Genomic DNA, 19,029 nt, shown 5'->3' with positions numbered 1-19,029 from the left:
AAATGTGCTAGGGAAAGCTTGAGTTCTCAGATTTCTTTCACAGAAAAATAACTTACCATCTGTGAACGAGACAGTATCTGACTTGCAGTCAGTGCTGCTTCTTCTTCTGAAGACTCATCAGTATCCTCCTGGTTGGTCAAGTTCAAGCTGGGTGTGCTACCAGAGTACTGACACTCCTGAAGGGACGGTGTGTCTCCTTTGTCAATACTGTCAAGAGAGCGCCTGCGAACGCCCCAGTTGAAGTTGTCCATGCTTTCACCCTGTAACAAAAAAATTTGCACACATATGGTATGTACAAATTTCAACATAATTAAATTAATACACAAATGCGACAGAGAAAACATGAGTACTGAACGCATCATGAACAGAGTTTCAATCAGCCCTTTAGTTTTATTAAAAATTCAAGTACCTTGTTAAATGCTTGTAAATAAAATATATGGCAAATGAAGTAGAAGTCTTTTGAATATCTTCTTGGAAAGTAACTCAATATGTAATCTAGAACTATATCAGTACTGATTTTATAATCTGACTAGAAAGTACAAACACATCACAGACAACAACAGATGAACAAGCCAGGGCACCAGGCTGCAACTTACCTGCAGCTCCTGGTTAGCAAAAAGGAAAACACATATAATTAGAAAGAACGAGGACAAACACTTAAAGATACTCTAGAACCAGGGAAAAATATTTTATTACATAGGATTTGCCAACAGTAAAAGACTGATTCAAGCTCTGAAAAAAAGCTTTAGTCAAAAAGCTAGTATTTAAAAGAATGTCTTTCTAATGAGATAAAAAAAACCCAAACTGACGACAAAACACTAAAATCAGCATGCTCATGATACATTTTCTCTAGCATAACACATAAAGCAACTGTTTCAACAAACATTGATGAAATTCTTTAACTAACACACATGAATCTATACTGACCACATCCAACTGACAAAACACTATCCACAATAATTATATACGGGGTGTAGAAAAGATGATGTTGTCACTGTTTTACAAGTTACTTTGTGTCAGTTTTATGAAGTGCACCCTGAATTACCAATAGCTGGATCCATTCTCTTTGTGCATTTTCAAGCTGAGCTATTTGGGTTTCAAATATCCATCATACTAAGTGACACCAGATCTTAAAAACACTGTTATTTTAATTCACAAGTACAATAATGATCTTTGATTTTCTCAAGCACTTCATCAACCTTCAACAATTCAGCTAAGTAATATAGAAAACCTGGTGAAGTTCACCACATCTAGCCCCAAACACGGCTCCAAAACTGCCTTAAAGAGAGTATTTCTTGTTGTGGCTTAACAAATCACCATGATGCATTAAATATGCAACACAAACGAAACATTTTTTAATCTCTCTTAGTGATTTCTTTTGCTTAAGAGAAGATGGAAAGTTATGGCAAAGCAAAAGAATTTCAAGCACAACAAAGTACTACTACTGTGGGCTGAAACACTGAATCTGAATATTACTCTGATTTTAATGTAAAAGCCCCACTTCATACTGTTGAAATTTAATTATTAGCAATAAAGAACATTCTATATTTTTGGTGAAAAAATAAGCCAGAGCTTTCATACATATATATATATATATGTAACACCCTGAATTCTTACTACCTGTGCTCTTAATTTTTTTTTTCTAGTACAGAACTACATGTTGCATCCAGGCAAGTAATAAAAAAGAAACTGCATTTTCTTATTTATTATCTACTATTAAATTAACACAGACAATGAAGTTAAAGGTTAACTTTGTCTGGCAAAGTTTTCAACTTTTGTCATCCTATCTACAAAGTCCTGTCTAGTGTTAATGTTTTAATACTACTAAGCCTGAATTCTGAACTGCTTGATTACTTGCATTCAATACAGGAAATGGTGTCTCTATAGTGTGTGGTTACATCTGTGCAATAGACCATAATGAGCCTGTACTTTTCCTAGAAGGTGCAAATACTGGCTGAAGTGAAGCAATACACAGGAAGCAGGAGGAAGGGAGGTAAAACTAAAGAATTATGGGGAAACCCTGTAAAAAGGTCTAGATAAATCAAGAGGAGAACAATCAGTGTTTAGATAGGCAGATATTCTAAGCAGCTTGTGGACTCATGACCAGCAAGGATCTCCATTGCTAATTCCATATTTTGTACAGAGTGTAACAAAACCACTGCAAGAAACTACAAAAACATTTAACTTTTTCCTCCCCAGTCCTTTTACAGTCATACTTTTAAGCTTCAGCAAATTTTGAAGCCTTTTATTTATCCAAAACAAGTAACAGTTGTTAAGAGAATCTTTACTATTTCTCAATACTTAATTTTGTTTACCTCCTCTCTCTTTTTGACAGAAAGAGAAATGGAGGAAATATAAGAACTGCAATAGACCAGATATAATGTAAAAGCCAATGCAAGCAATTATAGAGAGCAAGTATATAATGAGATAGTGTATCATATGGTGTGTTACTCTGAAAGCCTTTCATGAAGTTTTCAAAATCCAGAAACATATCAGAAACAATGATTATGCCATTTTCTTAACACACTGTTCCATAATTAAGTTTTCTCCTGCATGGTACCCAGGTGTTCATGCTGACATTGGCTTACACTGTCATATCACTTCACTTTCAGATAAAGTCACTTAAATCCCCCCCCCAAAAAATCTCAACTCTTCCCTCCAAAACCAGCTAACAATTTGCAATAACTTAACCCTGCAAAGTTTTTGGCCCAGGTTTCTTAATCTAAGCTCCATCACGTCATAAATTCTTCTGAATTGGATTAGTTAGCAGAGCTGCCAATTCCTTAGGATTGCACCAACACAACCTTATTTTTAAAATGTTCTCAAATGGAAATACACAGAAGAAACCCCAAGGTCTCACCTCTGCATCTTCCAATTCAACATCTAAAAAGTCAAAGTCTTTAAAAACTCCAAACTGTTGTTCACTGGTATTGTCTTCTACAGCCACTTCCTCCTCTTGAATCACTTCTTCTGTTGCTGAAATTAGACTAGTTTGTTGATCTCCAACTTCCAAGTCTTCATTAGAAGAAAACACAACCTGCAAATATAGGTAAAAATAGAAGTAAAAACCTCCAATTTCTGTAACTCCAAAAGTCAGCTATCCAGCTTCCTGCCATTTAATGGAATTAGTGGCATTCAATGTGAATACCCCTATACTGATAATACTTTGCTTCGAGACTAGTTGGATTTTAAACTACACCTTTAAATTAGTGGTATCATTCTCTCCTTAATGTAACTAAGAGTTACAAAGGTATAAATTGAGAGAAAAATATATCATCCAAACTTCATTTTCATAACCACAACATCAGTCAAATTTAAGAATCAAAAAATCCATCATAATAACCATCCACATGACACAGACCATATTGTTTTCAACTACAAATTTTTGTGGAAGGACTGTACACCTTTAAAAGGGATCCAGTGCTGGCCTACTGTGATGATAACCTTCACAAATGACAATATTCTATTTATTTCCATGCAATGCTTTTAAATCTCTTCAGTTTCAGCTTTCAGGCATCTACTTTTATCTATTTTAACTTCCACCACTAGATTAAAAGGATCCTTCTCCCACCAGTATTTTTCCCTAGCTAAGAACTTCTATGCAACAACAAAAAAATGTTCTAGATGATAACCAAGGTAGGCTACTCACTTTATTTTAAAAGCTGTCAAAGTCATCACCACCATCAAGCGTATTATGCCAGCAGGGTTCTTTACACAGAAGTAAAACCATCAACCTATTTTTACTCAACAGTTACGACTATCGTTCCTATAAATAACCATTTTAGTTTCAAGGTATATGATCCACTGGTTATTTTCAATGGATTCTAGGATATTTTCAATACAGTTATCAACAACCTTGCAGTCCTCAGCTACGGCTACCCCTTCTCTCAAAAGCATCTATTATAGACTAGATAGAGATTTAGTCAGAATAGGGGAGACCTCTTAGTTCAATTCTCTTTTCTAGCCGAGACAACCATGCCCACTGGAGTCCTTGAGGAATAACAGTAATCCACTACTTCTGATTCTTCTTTTTAATCCTTCGACTGGATTTGTGAACTGCTGAACCAAAACTAGCTTGTTCAAATCCACTGCTCATAACTCCACCAACACCTAAAAATGCAATGGCATTCTGCTAGTTGAGTTCAGAAACCAAAACAAACCACCATCACCACTTACCGAAGGATTCTTGGGAAGACCAGAATCCGGACCACACAGAGAAAGCACATTCATTAGCTTCTCCCTCGTCCTTCTCTGAAAAATTTACCAAAGAAAATCACATAGCATGGCAGCTGCTGAAGGTCCAGGTAAAAATATAAATTTTTAACTAGTCATATTGCATATTGACATCCTCTAAAAAGAATCTTAAAATCTTTTACTTTTCACCAGTATCAGCTTTTAGTTATATTACAGCTTTAGCTATATTAATTTACTGTTTTGCTAAGACATAATACAGACTTCAAATTACACTTCAATACATTTTTTTTTCTATATTCAGAAACACTGTCTCTAATACATGTATAAAGTGTTTGAGGCACAATGTACCTGAGATGGCTGTGGTCTCTTCCAGCTGACAGGAACCAGTGCATTTGAATTGGAGCCTGATGAAGTTGAAGAAGTGCTCCGGGTCACAGCAATGACTTTTGGCTTCCCATTTCTACCAGCTGCACTGTGTTGATCACCATACTTATTCCCAATAATTGGTGTCTAGCAAAGACAACAAACACTTTTTCTTAAAACTCAAATCTATAATAGTAAAGACTACATATTTGACTTCAGAATTCATCATTATATGAAACGTAGGAGGGCTTGTCTGTAAGCATTCTGTAAAGCCCATGTCTAATCCACTGAGCCTTGGTACACTGGGAAATACAAAGCTGAGTACTTGTACCCTATGCAGGAAGCTGCCATTCTGCCCACTTGTGTGGTTTTGAATTATGCACATTTTATGCTGACAGTCCAATTATATTTTTAAACACACTTTAAAACCAACTGTTTTAAAAGCGGCAAAGCTTCTCTGTAGAATCATTCCCTGACATGAATAAACTGTTTTCACAGACCAGCAACTTCACAAACACACACACGCTTCTGAAGAAACAGTGATCAAATGCAACCCTTTTGACAGCAAATGCTAATCCAATGAACTCTGTGGGAATTCATCATGCCTCTCAATTATCCATATGCCCTGAAACTTCAGTAGTGAATGTACTTACCAATTTAAGTAATGTTCCTAAGGCATCTATATCTCCAATCATTATCTAGGGTTAGCTTCAACCAGGAACTCTTACTTCTGATCACTTCTAAGGTTTCTACAATTTTCACATCTCTACATTACTCAGCAGTCACTTGCCTATGCTCCCCTTTCCAGATGTAGAATGAGTATCATTGGTGGTATGGGCGGTATTTTTAACTACAGGAGGTTTTTCTCCAGTTGTATCCCTCTTACCTTGAATTTCCTGTATTTTGTATCCTATCCCCTCCTCTAAATTTCCTCCACCTTCCAAAGTCATGCTAAAACTGCAGTACAGGGTTTTAATCCTCTCAGCCCTAGAATACACAACCTTTCATTTGTTGAAAGCCTGGTATGTTCAGCTGCAAGCAGCAGCCAGCTGCATTGTCTGCTCTCTGACACAGCTGAGATACCCTTGAGAACAATCTCACTGACTCTTAGTAATTAACTCTCCAGACATTCAAAAGGGGGAAAAGGCAAATACACAACATAAAAGAATTTGACATTTATCTTCCAGTATGACTCTTATTTGCAAGTATGTAAAACTTCAATCTCTGCCATTCTTAACAATTGTACTTATTTGCAAACATATAAATGTAGAAAATAACACCTGAGTTTGCAACAGCAAGTCATTAGTGCATTGTCATTTAAATATAATAATTACCTCTGATATATCAAAATGAAAATCTAAGGTCTTCCCAGGTAGCTCCTTGGAGACATTATTAAAAATTTTCGTGAAAGAGATTTCAGGAGAACCTATGTCACCTCCATAAGACTTTGGAATATCATTAGGCACAACAAGGCTTGCTGACCGAGACACCACCAGTTTCAAAATATTAAGGGCTTCCTTCCAATATGGACTCTAAAGAGAACATACAAAAATCACACAACAATCCCTTCAACCAAGACAGCAATTTTTATGCATTTTGCAAGAATCCCCAAACCAAAACCTCTGATCTTTTACACATGGCTGAAGGGGCTAGCACAGGTAGGAAGCTTCGGACCTTGAAGTGCCAGGAAAGCAGTGGCAAGATATCAGGCCATGCCATGGTGGGTGGCCAGGTCCAGCCACGCAGGCTCAAGGGCTCCAGGTCACTGGGCCAGCCACACCAGACTCTGGTCTATGTCCCTCCTTCCCAGTAGTTACAGTGTTTTTTACCATTGTCTGAAGCATCTGCCCTTTGTGACCCAGAAGACTGAGAGTATTTAACTATCGCTTAACAGTAGTAACTGATAGTATTCAAACTAACTATTCCACCTCTTGGCATCTTTAATTGTTTTACAGTTATGGGCAGAGTAAATGGAATTTGAAACAAGCAAAACTATTTTGTGCTTAAAAAGCATGAGGAAATACAAAAGATTTTAACAAAGAAGTGAAAACATTTACGAAGTTTTTAGTATCAAACCAATGGAGTGCTTAAAAAAAGCTATGGAAAAAGTGTGAGAATATAAGAGGCAGAGCCTGAGTTAAGTGCACATTCCTTAAAAAGATGATTAAGGCAACGTAAATAATTCAGTGGTTTCAATTATACACACTATGGAGAGAATTAGAAGAAGAGACATAAAATAAAAGCAGGTTTATACAAAGATTTACTCCTGGAAATGCAAGGATTCTGCCTGAAACTTAAATCTTCCAATTTTTGAAATCAGCATGATGTCTGCCTTTTTTTTTTTTTTTAATTAGGAGGCCATGTTTGTAAAAATATTTTTTTTATTGCATTAAAAAAATAAACACCCCTTTCAATGCTCTAAGTAGTATATGCTTTATGCTTCTTTGTAGATAATGGGAGTCTTCAATAATCTCCTGAATTTCTGTGCATCATAAACATAAAAAAAAGGAGTCTCAAACTGGAACTATCCTGTAGCAACTTAAACTTATTTACAGCTGTTGTGATTGCAGAGGACTGAAAAAACCCACAGCTTAGAAGAAGCACACTTAAACAAGACATGATAATTTATGATCTTTTCTTTTGTCATTTATAGTAACATGTTTATTTTATCAAAAATATGTTAAGAATTTTCTGGAATATTTTTCACTAGTACCATCTTTTAATAGTTTACATCTAATTAAGATTATATTCCATGGTAGTAAGGGCTTGCATACAAAGCTCAGAGAGAGGTTAGAGGTGAAGCAAGATGCCGCCAGGCCATAGAAACTGTAGCTAATGCTAATCATTCCATTTTGCCTAATGCACTCTGACAGGAGCACAATATCTAAAGTATATATCCATCAATAACAAAACAGCCAGGGAACATGACTTTTCCTGGTAATTATGATTAAACCATTTGACTGAAATACATTCAGCAATAATGGAATTCAGAAGAAAAAAGTGAAGAGAATGTTGTGCACTGAAATGGTTTTATGCTCCAGGCATTTTCATAAAATCTTTCAGCAAGATGCTAGACTTTCTTCTGTGAAATAGATTTTCAGTGAATTTGTGTTTCAAGTACAAAGGCTTAAATTACCGTGGGCAAAACACTACGGTTCATCTTTTGGGGACCTTCTTTAATAAAAAATGTACTCCATTTTGTTAAGGTGCACTTTAAAGTTCCTCATGGATATATTACTGAAAGTGATTTAAATCCACATTTAACCGTAAAGTTTTCTTTTTAAAACATATACACAAAAATAATACATTTGTGCAGCTTAGCAGTAAACACTTCCTTGTATTTTAATAGTTGAAGGATCATCTTCTCTAACTACATATGGCGAGTTGCTTACATCTGTAAAAAGATGCACATTCACTCAGATTACTTGTTCCACCAGATGCAAATCACATTGGACAAATACACAAGCATCTAGTGAATTAAGTACATAGGAAAAAAACCCAAACCCTATGGAATCTGACTTCAAACAACAATTTCTATATCTGAAATAAATTCCCCCCAAAATTCAAGTGTAATTTTGGTACCATTTTGATAGTAAGCAGACAGGCTTTTACAGTTTTTCAGAGTACCTACCTGAACGTATTTACCAATAACTTTTATGATTTCCAAATTAAACTGCTTCACTGGTGCTGTGGATAGGTCAATATGACTCAGAAGGCTGTAAATGATCTGCAGCAAGGACTGTTGCATACTGGATAAGCCTTTCTCTAACAGCTAAAAAAAGGTTTTTAAAGTACAAAATTTAATTAGGGCCTTAAATTGTAGAAAAAAGTAAAAGCATACATTTAAATACAGCTAACTTGCACACATATTTATTGTCCCCATCACAAAATTTAAATGTACCACTTACTGTTTTTCAAACTTTTGTTTTAGCACAAAAAACCCCAGTAATGCAACAGCACAATGGCTTTTCTCCTGATTCATTTTTGCCCCTGAATTTTGACATGTTTTTAGCACAGACCTAAAGCATCTAATAGCAAAACACTTTTTGTTACATAAAAGTGTTCATACTAATAAAAAATCTTAAAACTGTATGAAAAACAATTACAGCTACACCTTAAACAAGCTTGGTAAATGCAGTTTTACCAACAAAGTGGGTACATATAAAGTCATTCGTAAGAATGAACAAATTTTTAAAAAATCTCCATCAGTTTGAAGTGATACACTTCAAGGACAAGCTCTACAAGCTCTTCATACAAGGTACTCAACAGCTTTCCCATATGAATGGCTGACAGAATGATACATGGATTTCTATAATTTAAATTATCTTTTTATATATTATGTACTACTTACAACTGAACGTTGCAATTATTTTTAAAGCTGTCATAAAGACATATGTACCTGACTAAAGAAAGTCTCTTAAAGTTTGCACCGAGCGTATTTTGCTGAAGTCAAGACAGTGTCTATTAATGTAGTACAAAATACAAACATCTACTGCCAAACACTTCTCTCACAAAAGGAGATCTTTCATTAGAGGGATTATCATTTCAAGGTATATAAATTACTGCACTCTAAAATGGCAGTAGTTATCCCTTTTCTACATCCTAGAACATTTTAGTAACAGTTTCCTGTTATGGAAGATGTGCTTTATTCGCCTCGATATTCAGAACCATGAGAAATTAGGAACTGGCAATGAATTGTCAACATGAGATACTTTTAGTAAAAATTTACCTCTGCAAGATAAGTTATGAGGTTAAATGTGGCATCTGAGAAAGAGTCATGCAAATATCTACACACTACATTAATCCAGTTAGAACAGTCTCTGGAATAACTGTGTGTACTGTATAAACTCATCATATGAGCCAGATTGGCAAGAGTTGGTGACTTCTCCTCTGCACAAACCTGAAAAGCAAAACCATATTTAATTATAGTAGAAATTATTTTTTTAAATCCAAGCGTTCATGAGTCATTATGCACTTCTCCCAGATTTCACTCCAAGATTTCATTTCCAAGATTTCACTTCAGTTATTTTCTAATAACTGAAGTCAAACTAATCACATATGCATGACCTACAGTTTCTGTTGAATTCTGGCACTGTGGCATTCATGTTTCAAGTTTATCTATTTATCATACATTTGGTATGATCAACCAATATCTCTCGCTCTAATAATGCACGTACTGAAGGGCAGCAGTAATTTCTGGACTTGCATCAGGCACCTACACTTAAGAGTCATCCTGGGCACAGCTTAGTGGTTCACGTGTCACAGCCTGGGCAGCCACAGGTGTATGACTGCATCTCCTATGCCAGACAGCTCTTTCCTATGCCCCTTTCCATATTCTTCCTCAAAAGAAAGATTCTGTCAAGACACTGCAACACCATCTTGGCTGACAACAGCTGGTGTGCACCATGTACTGCTTTAACAGCCACTACAGTTCAGAAATATTTCAGGGTGTGTTTCAATGTGTACAAGTAATAGAAAGCATATACAACCTTTTCTTCCCTGTCTACCAGTCTGAAAGGTAAGAATCAGTTCCTTGTCATAAGAAAATTAGGAAGCACGCTTAAAATGTGATTAGGTTTACACCCAAAATTACAAATGGAAAAATCAGACAAGTAAGAAAGTAAAGTAACTGATATCATTAGTAAGAAAATTTATTCTCGAAATCTAAATTTTACAGAATAAGCTAAATGTGTTTTTTCATTGATAAACAGAAACTCAGGGGTTGATATGAGGTCCAGCTACATAAATTAGGACTGGATCACATCTTTAAAATATGACCTCTTATAGTTACGTGTATATTACTATTAGAACCATAAGGGACCCCAAAAAATACATAACCAATGCTGCTATATATATCCTCCTGGATACTTCTCCAAGCATCATGTTACATACCTTTGCTATCCTGTCAGCTGTTTCTTTACAAAACTGAGTTGGGTTATCAAAATGTTGTATCAGATGAGGAAGTAGGCACAAGATGTTTAGAGGAAATCCTAAACACATATATAAACAGAGTTATATGAGCCCTTATGGTTTTTAATATGACTTAATTTAAAGTGGAGTTATCTGGTATTTAAAACTCTTACAGCGTGACACATACATGCACACAGATATATAAATTATATATACACACAGATGTACCTAAGTATGTATGTATGAACAATGTATATAAATGTGTCTGTGTTAGGTATAAAAATGCATGATAAAAATAAACTCATCACTGGACCAATTAAGCAAAACTACCATGAAACTGGATAATTTTAGGCACTATAGTCACATTGTTTCTAAAAAGGTGTAAATAGTGCTAATTGAGCTAGTTAGCACAAGATCATGACAAAAAATACACACCTCTTAAAACTCACTTGCAAACAACAGTCAATGCATAAAGTTTACATGCAAGCTTGCTCGTCAGATAATCATAGTCTGTAATGTATTCCCATTATGTAGCAGTGCAATATAGACAACTGCAGAAAACATTTAACTGAAGTGTTTCTTCAAGGCAAATGCATCATCAGTACTGATTTTGACTCCACTTAATTTGATGAAAGAATATATTTTTATCACATATTTACTAACGATACCTGCTAACTGAGAAGGATCCACCAAAGCATGCCGGGAAATTGTGATGAGTTTACTGAGGAGATGAACTGTCATTTCTTGTGTAGAGGCTGAAGTAAAGCCTTTCAGGAAAAGCTGCTGAAGGCCTGGAAAGTTATTCCATTTCAGTTTATTCTGCACCTTTTCTATCTTCTCCCGACTCTCTGATTTATCCAGAGGCATGTGAATAAGAAGCTTGTTGAGTAGCTTGAGAGCCAGAAGGTATTCATACTCATAATCTGACTCCAGCAACGAAGCTGCAATCCAAAATATGGTGGCCATCATGTTGACAGGGTCAGTAGTGGGCTGCACATCATACATCCCTCCCTCTCTTAGGGAGGAGAGGCTTCTAGTCCTGGCCAAACTTCCACCATGATTTATCCTTCCATCCATTATATCCAGTGTGTTGCTCCGTCGCCGGTCGCCTCTCCGCTCACTGATTAAATTCAGTCTCAAGGAATTACTCCTTGTATTGCTGTAGTATCCCAAACAACTGCCACTATTAATGGGACTTGTGCTTAGATTTATCTGTCCAGTGCTTTTCCTATTAGCTGCATACTTATTTCCCATTACAGAATCATGGTATGAGGTTCTAGAATAAAAATCAGTATTACATATTGTTACAGGAAAAATAATTTAATAACATAGAGTTTAGAAAAAGACAAGAAAGAAAAGCGATGTTACACTAATCACATACACATGCAGTTAATACACATGTAAATACAGGATTTCTGTATCTATTATTAAAATATCCAATATCCTTATGGCATAAGGACAAGACTGCAGCATTCTGTTATCTCTTCTACCAAATGTATTTATTACAATCCCAGAATACCATAAAAATTACAGCAAAATTAGAAAAACTAGCTGATAGCATGTAAAAGATTATGTGTAAGTGATGATCTAGCATCCCAACTTACTTAAAGATGTGATAAAAGTAGAGAAATTATTAATTAATACAATTATTACCATGTATTTGTCTGAGGTATCTGACCTAGGAAACCCAACACCTTTCTATTCTGACACTGAGAAATTGAATATATTCCTAGAAATCTCAGCATTTTCAAAAACTTTGCGAGGAAGTCAAACAAATATAGATGTCTGTACATGTGGGGAGTTTTTTCTAGTTTGATAAAAGGTCGTCAAGGTAACCACTCAAACTGTAATGAAACACACAAATGACTCAGACTGTTCAGTTACACTTCTTAAATATGGACAACAAACCTGAGGTCTAAGACAGACTAACATCTGCAGAGCCTTTAAATTCAAGAAGTTTAAGGAGAACTGACAACATTTCAGAACTAAGCCAAAAGGAATTCTTTGAACACCTTTTTTTAAAATATTGGACTCAAGAGGGTAAATCAGAAAGGCACTAAGATATCCTTCTCAGGAAATCTAGATTCTTACATGTTTTGCTTGAGGCAGAATGATAAAAATATATGACAGCAAGCAATTTTGCTATATGGATACAATTATTCTGCAAAGACTATAAGAAATTATTTTGTCACATTTATAACACAGCTTTTTAATAATTCAAATGTATAAAAATGCATAATGAAGCTTGACTAATAAAAGAACTTACTGAGAAAGGGCAGAAAGCAGATCATAATGCTTCATGGTTTCAGCCAATGTATCAATAGCAGATTCTAAAGTCAAAAGCAGCTCTATGACAAAACCCTGGGGAAAGCCAAAGGCCATTATAAGGTATGCAATATGCACAAGGAAGATCACAGAAAATCTACTGAATAGTAATATAAAAATATAAAATCAGTAACTAAATTATTTAATGCTTCAATTAGAATACAATCCTGATGGGACAGCTCAAGATAGCAGTATAGCTTCAAGACAAGGAAAAACTTCAATTTATTTGTAAGTAAATTTATTTATTTACTGAATTAATTCTGGTTTGCATTATTTTAAGGATGGATTGAAGGATGAAGTCATTCATACTCATTTTGCAGTATTAAAAGATTAGATACACTCCTAAGATGTACAATGACACCAAGTTGAATGATTGTTTACACTTTATCAGGTTAAGTTCTTAACAAAAGAAAACCTAAATTTTTTTAATATGGCTGATCTCAGTATTCTCTAGCAATGAAAAAGAAGGTGTCTACTGGAAATAGATGTATCAAACTCTCTGAAAGATCCTATTGCTGTAGAAAAGAATGTGCACAACTTTTCCTCAGTCAATTAGGTGAAATTCAGAAAGCGTCACAATTAAAACTGTTGTGATATTTGAAATACTTAAAAATAAAAAGCAGCTGGATAAAACGATGCTTTTAAATTTTGCTGTCATTGAACTAACAATGCACGTACGTCATTTAGGCAGACTTAGCTTTCTAATAAAGTGGGGGCAAAATTTCAAATACCTGAGCTTCTTCTCCTGCATCTCCAACAGTTTCTACTAGTCTGGAGAGAACATCAGAAAGTGTAGATGGAGTGAGAGGCTGCTTCAGAGCCCTGAATATCTGAAAGGACCTCCCAGCATAATGTCGAGAGGAACACGAAAGCGCAGTTTGCAAAGCGACTTCACTGAGACGATGTTCCAATTGATATCCTCCTATGAAGGCGAATAAATACTCAAGCAACACTGCTTTATAAAAAACCAAATCCACTTGAATTTACTGAAGAGTAAATTGCCAGAGTCATTCCTAAATTTAAAACATTCTCACATACTCTACATTTCTCTGAAGAAGTATTAGTCTCAAAAATCTTTACAGGAATATAAACACCAAATACAGGTGTATTTATACATTAAGTATGCCAAACACTTAATGCTAGAGAGACTTGTAGACAATAAAACATTTATGATTTGAATACTAAGTATTCACAAGAAACTAATAAGATATTTTATCTCATTCCTAAAAGATTATATTTAAATCTGTCATAACAGAAACATGAACTGAAGTGTGCAAGACACAAGAAAACTCTATTATTTAGAAGCAGTAATTACCTAGAGTGATTTTATAGATAACCTATGTGTTGGCACGTGTTAAAAAGAATTTATTTAGTTTGCAGACTTGCACATTGGATCATGCATTGTCTGTTTTCTAACATACCTGAGCTAGACTGTTTAAATATAGATACCACATGCTTTAAAAACACAGTTAACTGTTCAGCACTCTTTATATTAGGGTTCTTGGCTGAAACATCTTCATGATTCCAAAGTGGGCCTCTTTTCCTAAAAATATATAAACAGAGTAAACAGAATATAAAACATAGCCTTTGTCCTTAATATAATTTAAATGGAATTTGAACCTTACGGGTAGTTGCAAAAGAATCTACTATGTATCACATAAAAGAAACCATCTAGAACTGCAGGCACAAATTGGAAAGAATTTTGACAGCTGACCAATATTATACAACAAACAACAAGTTAAGACAAAGTGAAAAGCAACGTATCAGATCCAATTGAAATAACTGGGTAAATTTAGGCAGAGATATTCTGTGGTATTGTTATAGTATAATATTAGCTCTCTAAGAAAGAACCAGTACAACTACCACCATTATGCACTTCTTAACTTCCTTTCTTCCCATTTTCTTTCCATCGATACACCACACTGTTATAAATTTAGGCTGAGGTAAAGCAAAAGTATCAAAAGCATGGAGAAACAGGTAGGATTTCAGATTTACACCATCTTGAAAGCTTTATATAAACTATCATATAAACTGCACAAATGTTCGTCGCAACAAATTCCTCATTTTTGAATAGTCAGCTCTCTACTACTAGGTAATCCCTAACTGCACACAAGTCTTGCATCTCCCTAATCATCTCAGTGTATTCCTGCCCTAATTCAGAATAAAACATGGCAAAATACTTTTAAACACTCAGGACTTGACAGGGTGGTCAAAATTCTCTGAAAGTGTTGGAAAGTTAGAGCTTTTCACATGTGTATCACATAAAAACAGTTACTGATGATGAAACAGAGACAGAATTAGACAACATGATGCTAAATAGTAACAGGGTTGCCATTCTTCCACAAAATACATGTCTTGACAAAAATGAAAATTGAAATCTTACCTTGAGGTAATAAATTCTATAAGAGTTTTCACTTTTTCATCCTGCTCTACTGAAATGTCAACCTCATTGAGGATTGTGGTGTGCAGTTGAGAAATGGCAGCACTTGTATTTCCTAAACTGATGCTAGAAGAGGTAGAACTTGAACTAAGCCCTGAGTCTGTCATAGGGGAGGGCTGGTAATCAGGTATAAAATCATGAACACCTGCTGAAATTGAAACAAGATGATTATGCACTTTTAAGTTGACAGTCAATATTAAATATATAAAAAGAAAAAATAGCCCTCTAAAAAGATCGATAACTTAGTAATGTAATGAGAATACTTAAAAGAGAGTAAATTATTGGATGCAATAATTTCAACAAAATCAACAAGCCTCATATATGCAAATTCTTCACATGACTTATATGATCTTTATTGGGAACTGCTAGGTCCCTTTTTAAAACCCCTGTATTATTCTTGATTTTGTACTAGTACTATGAGAGCTCATCAGCTTCGGAGGCATCTCAACTTAATTTAAAAAATTACACAAACTACTTCCTAGTAATGAGCAGATAATTTTTTTTGTTAAAACCCAGTCCCAGTGTAACTGACAGTACTTGAAATCAGTGAATACTAAGTATTATCTAGTGAATCGACCCTAAGCAGAGCCCCTGTGGCTGTACAAAGTTTCTCTGAAGTTAGCTTAGACTTGTGGCCAGGAGATTTTTCTCTTCTGTATAAAGAATCAGGTGGCAAAAAAATACAACCACAGTGACTCCTCACATTGCCCTTCTATCCATCTATGAATGGCCGAGAGAAAGTAAACTAGCAAGGAAAACTGGCAGGGCCTTGGACTCTTAACCCTTGTATTTAAATAAGCTTAAGACTCACTGACATCCACTGCAAATTTTCACCCTATAGAACCACAGAGTTTGGACTGGGGTATTAGCCAGCTCAAATAAAATTTAAAATTAGCTTGTCCAACCTTGTGCTAGCCATGCATACCTGTAAATACCTTATCCTAATCCCCAGCTGGAAATGTTTGATGCTGACCTTATTCTAATTTCTGTCAGACATCTTTGTTTTAATAATAGCAGAATACTGTGTCATGTTTAGACAGTTTTATCCAAGCCCTTAAAGATTAGGAAGGGTATGGTTTGTATATGCCACTGTGTAGATGCAACGTTAAAGTTCTGCCAAACAGATTAATATAAAATAATTCTTCCACTATACACAGTTTTTAATTCCTCATTGCTACAAAAACCAAATTCACAAATCAGATGACTACTTTTGCTAAGTAATAAAACCAATGCTGATGTGAACAAAACAGAATAAACAATTGTATGGCAATATGCTGCCACCTACTGAAATAATATGAAATACCATATTTTTTTAAAAAAGAACTATTTCAAAGAAACTACAATACACTTTCACCATCAGAATATTCCCTTCATAAAGAGATACATAGAAATATAAAGTATATTGTATAATTACAATATTGTGAAGTTAAGGTGAATATTAAAAGGCAGTATCTCAAAAAAGTATTCTGATAGCCAATAAAGAATGCAATCACATTTGACAAAACCTGGAAATTTAAAGTTGCTATAAACAAGTAAATTTCTTGGTTTTTATTTTCAAAGGCATAATAAAAACTGCTGTATTAAAGTTCCAAAACCCAGAGTTTCCTCTTTCGTTTCCACTACTATTCATCATTCAACTGTGCTCCATACTTTGATGACTGAGCACAAAATGCTAATGAGAACTCTATTCATTTTGACTTCATTAAAATCCAAAGAAATACATTTTAATGGCAAGGGCTCAGGAAAACATTACAGACAACAGAAATCTTAATATTGCCTGTAAGAGAACTTCCCATGTCATTTTAACCAGCAACACATAATAAATCAAAAGCATACCTGTGAAAGTGTAATCTAAATGGGTAGTTTGCTTGACAGTAAGCACCCTGGACTCATTGAACTCTCTGTTTCTGAGTAGGACAGAAGCAACAGACTGGACATTACTGCCAGAGCCCATCACTATCAGTAGATGCAAAAGTAGTCGTTTACAATGCTCATAGACTTCAGGGTGACAGTGGTCAAAACCTAATACAGAAGGAAAATGACAAGGCTTTATGATATTTGAAGGGAATGCTGAATTACATTATTTAAAAAATAGCAGTATTCAGATTGGTCTGCTATACTTTACCAAATAACAGATATATAATTCAATAAACAATGCTTTTTCAGTGCTTCAATATAGAAACAACAGCATACAGTTTAACAAACTGTATGTTGATCAGACTAAAATATATCTGATAATCCCATGCAGCATTAAAGTACAAAGTAATTTTAAGTAAGATTAGTTTTAAGTAAGAACTTAATCTGTGCTCTGTATGAAAATTGCTACATATAGGAACAGAAAGAAAAAATTGACTTTTACTGTGTCTTCTACAAGATGTAAAAGTGACTCAAAAAGAAAGTGCCTTAAAACAATTCAAAAAAAACTTAATTATTCTAATCAAGCTGAAAGACATTTAATTGAATTTTTAAAAATACTGTAAATATTATCAAATTAATGGGATTTCAGTACAATGGCAAAAATTAATTTAAATATCAGAAAGAACAGCTGAGAATTCCTCAGGTTACTGTGTTTCTGTAAGAAGTTAGTTACCTATAAAAATTGCATGAAGCAAAAGATGCAAGTATCCTCCCCATTCCACCTTTACACTGTGGTCAACTATCAAATCAGTCAAAAGAATCACTGCTATATTGCATCTAAAACAAACAAACAAAAAAATTTGTTAGAAGAATGTAACATGAACTTCATGAAGAGCTGCAAAGAGCTTCATATGCTTCTAACTTGTATTCTTCAGTCTATAAATATTCACACAGTTGTGTTACAAGGGAAAAGATGAACACTCATAATTAAAATAGAAACAATTTAATCCTCCAGATTAAAAGGTTGAGTAATCTTAAATTGCTAGACCTGTGAGTAAACCCACGGAAAACAAATGTATTATCAACTGCACTTTAATCTGCTATCTTCAAATTACTATATTTGTGCAACACAAATGAAAATATAATGAATTGCCATCGGCATTGCCAAAACAGCTACCTGTGAAGCGACATGCCCGGAGGAGAAGTTTCAGGCAAGTAATCCACCAGTGGTGACCAGCAGCCTCCAGAAGGTGGGAAAGGGAGAGGCTCTCCTTGGTTGTGCTCCATCACCTTTAACCGCCAGTTTGAATACAGAGGCATTGAATCACCTAACACAACAGAAAATTAAGCCAGAAATATATAAGTAATGCATATTTCTGTATCTTACAGTCTTCTGAAGAACTATTTTTAAATTCTTGAAAAGCTAAGACCTGGGAGAGGGGAAGGGGAGCCACATGTTAACAGTAGTAGTAGACAAAGTTTTTTAAAAGAAAAAAAGTGGTTATTTCTTTTAGTATAAGGATGATTCTACGGAAGTTACACACATAACAGAGTAAGATGTTTTTGAATAGGTTCATAAAGACTATGATAAAAGGCAAAGTAATCTGATGTAATTTCCTTGAATTTCAAACCTCATGTCATATAGGGAGTGAATTGAGGCTGGTTCCTAAGATTTAACTGAACTCATCTTGAAGAGCATTTAATCATAGGCGAAGGAAATATTCCTCAAGAGCACATCTTTATAGGTCTCACAGCAAAACCCCACCAGTTCTATGTGTCAGATAATGCTGGCATGATACATGGGGTAACTCAGAAACTGCCACTTTTACAACAGCATACCCCAATCCCACTGGTTGACAAAAGTTACTGCCCAGAAAATCAGTAAATTTGTCAAGAAAAGACAAAGACATTTAGTTTTTGATTAAGCAAGCTTCAAAAGT

At 34.9% G+C, this 19,029-nt stretch overlaps 1 protein-coding gene across 11 annotated transcripts in view; it reads right to left on the bottom strand.

The window, feature by feature from the left end:
- The window catches only part of FRYL (FRY like transcription coactivator), a 170,776-nt gene that overhangs the window by 24,182 nt on the left and 127,565 nt on the right, over positions 1-19,029 (bottom strand). For 8 of the 11 annotated variants that reach the window (XM_069014158.1, XM_069014159.1, XM_069014151.1 and 5 more), the window contains 16 exons: positions 18,267-18,417; positions 17,823-17,926; positions 17,069-17,254; positions 15,176-15,380; positions 14,214-14,335; positions 13,524-13,714; positions 12,734-12,828; positions 11,136-11,743; positions 10,450-10,547; positions 9,287-9,457; positions 8,189-8,329; positions 5,892-6,089; positions 4,543-4,704; positions 4,177-4,251; positions 2,861-3,037; positions 57-260 (listed from right to left, as the gene is read on the bottom strand). In XM_069014158.1, coding sequence (XP_068870259.1) covers positions 57-260; positions 2,861-3,037; positions 4,177-4,251; positions 4,543-4,704; positions 5,892-6,089; positions 8,189-8,329; positions 9,287-9,457; positions 10,450-10,547; positions 11,136-11,743; positions 12,734-12,828; positions 13,524-13,714; positions 14,214-14,335; positions 15,176-15,380; positions 17,069-17,254; positions 17,823-17,926; positions 18,267-18,417 — 2,888 coding nt within the window. The remainder of the gene's footprint in view (positions 1-56; positions 261-2,860; positions 3,038-4,176; positions 4,252-4,542; positions 4,705-5,891; positions 6,090-8,188; positions 8,330-9,286; positions 9,458-10,449; positions 10,548-11,135; positions 11,744-12,733; positions 12,829-13,523; positions 13,715-14,213; positions 14,336-15,175; positions 15,381-17,068; positions 17,255-17,822; positions 17,927-18,266; positions 18,418-19,029) is intronic. The other 3 variants (XM_069014153.1, XM_069014161.1, XM_069014162.1) reach the window with 1 other exon arrangement.

This window comes from Aphelocoma coerulescens, chromosome 4 (genome assembly GCF_041296385.1).
Source record: "Aphelocoma coerulescens isolate FSJ_1873_10779 chromosome 4, UR_Acoe_1.0, whole genome shotgun sequence".
Taxonomy (NCBI): domain Eukaryota; kingdom Metazoa; phylum Chordata; class Aves; order Passeriformes; family Corvidae; genus Aphelocoma; species Aphelocoma coerulescens.
The sequence above is the reverse complement of the archived record's forward strand: the minus strand, read 5'-3'. Positions and strand labels throughout refer to the sequence as shown.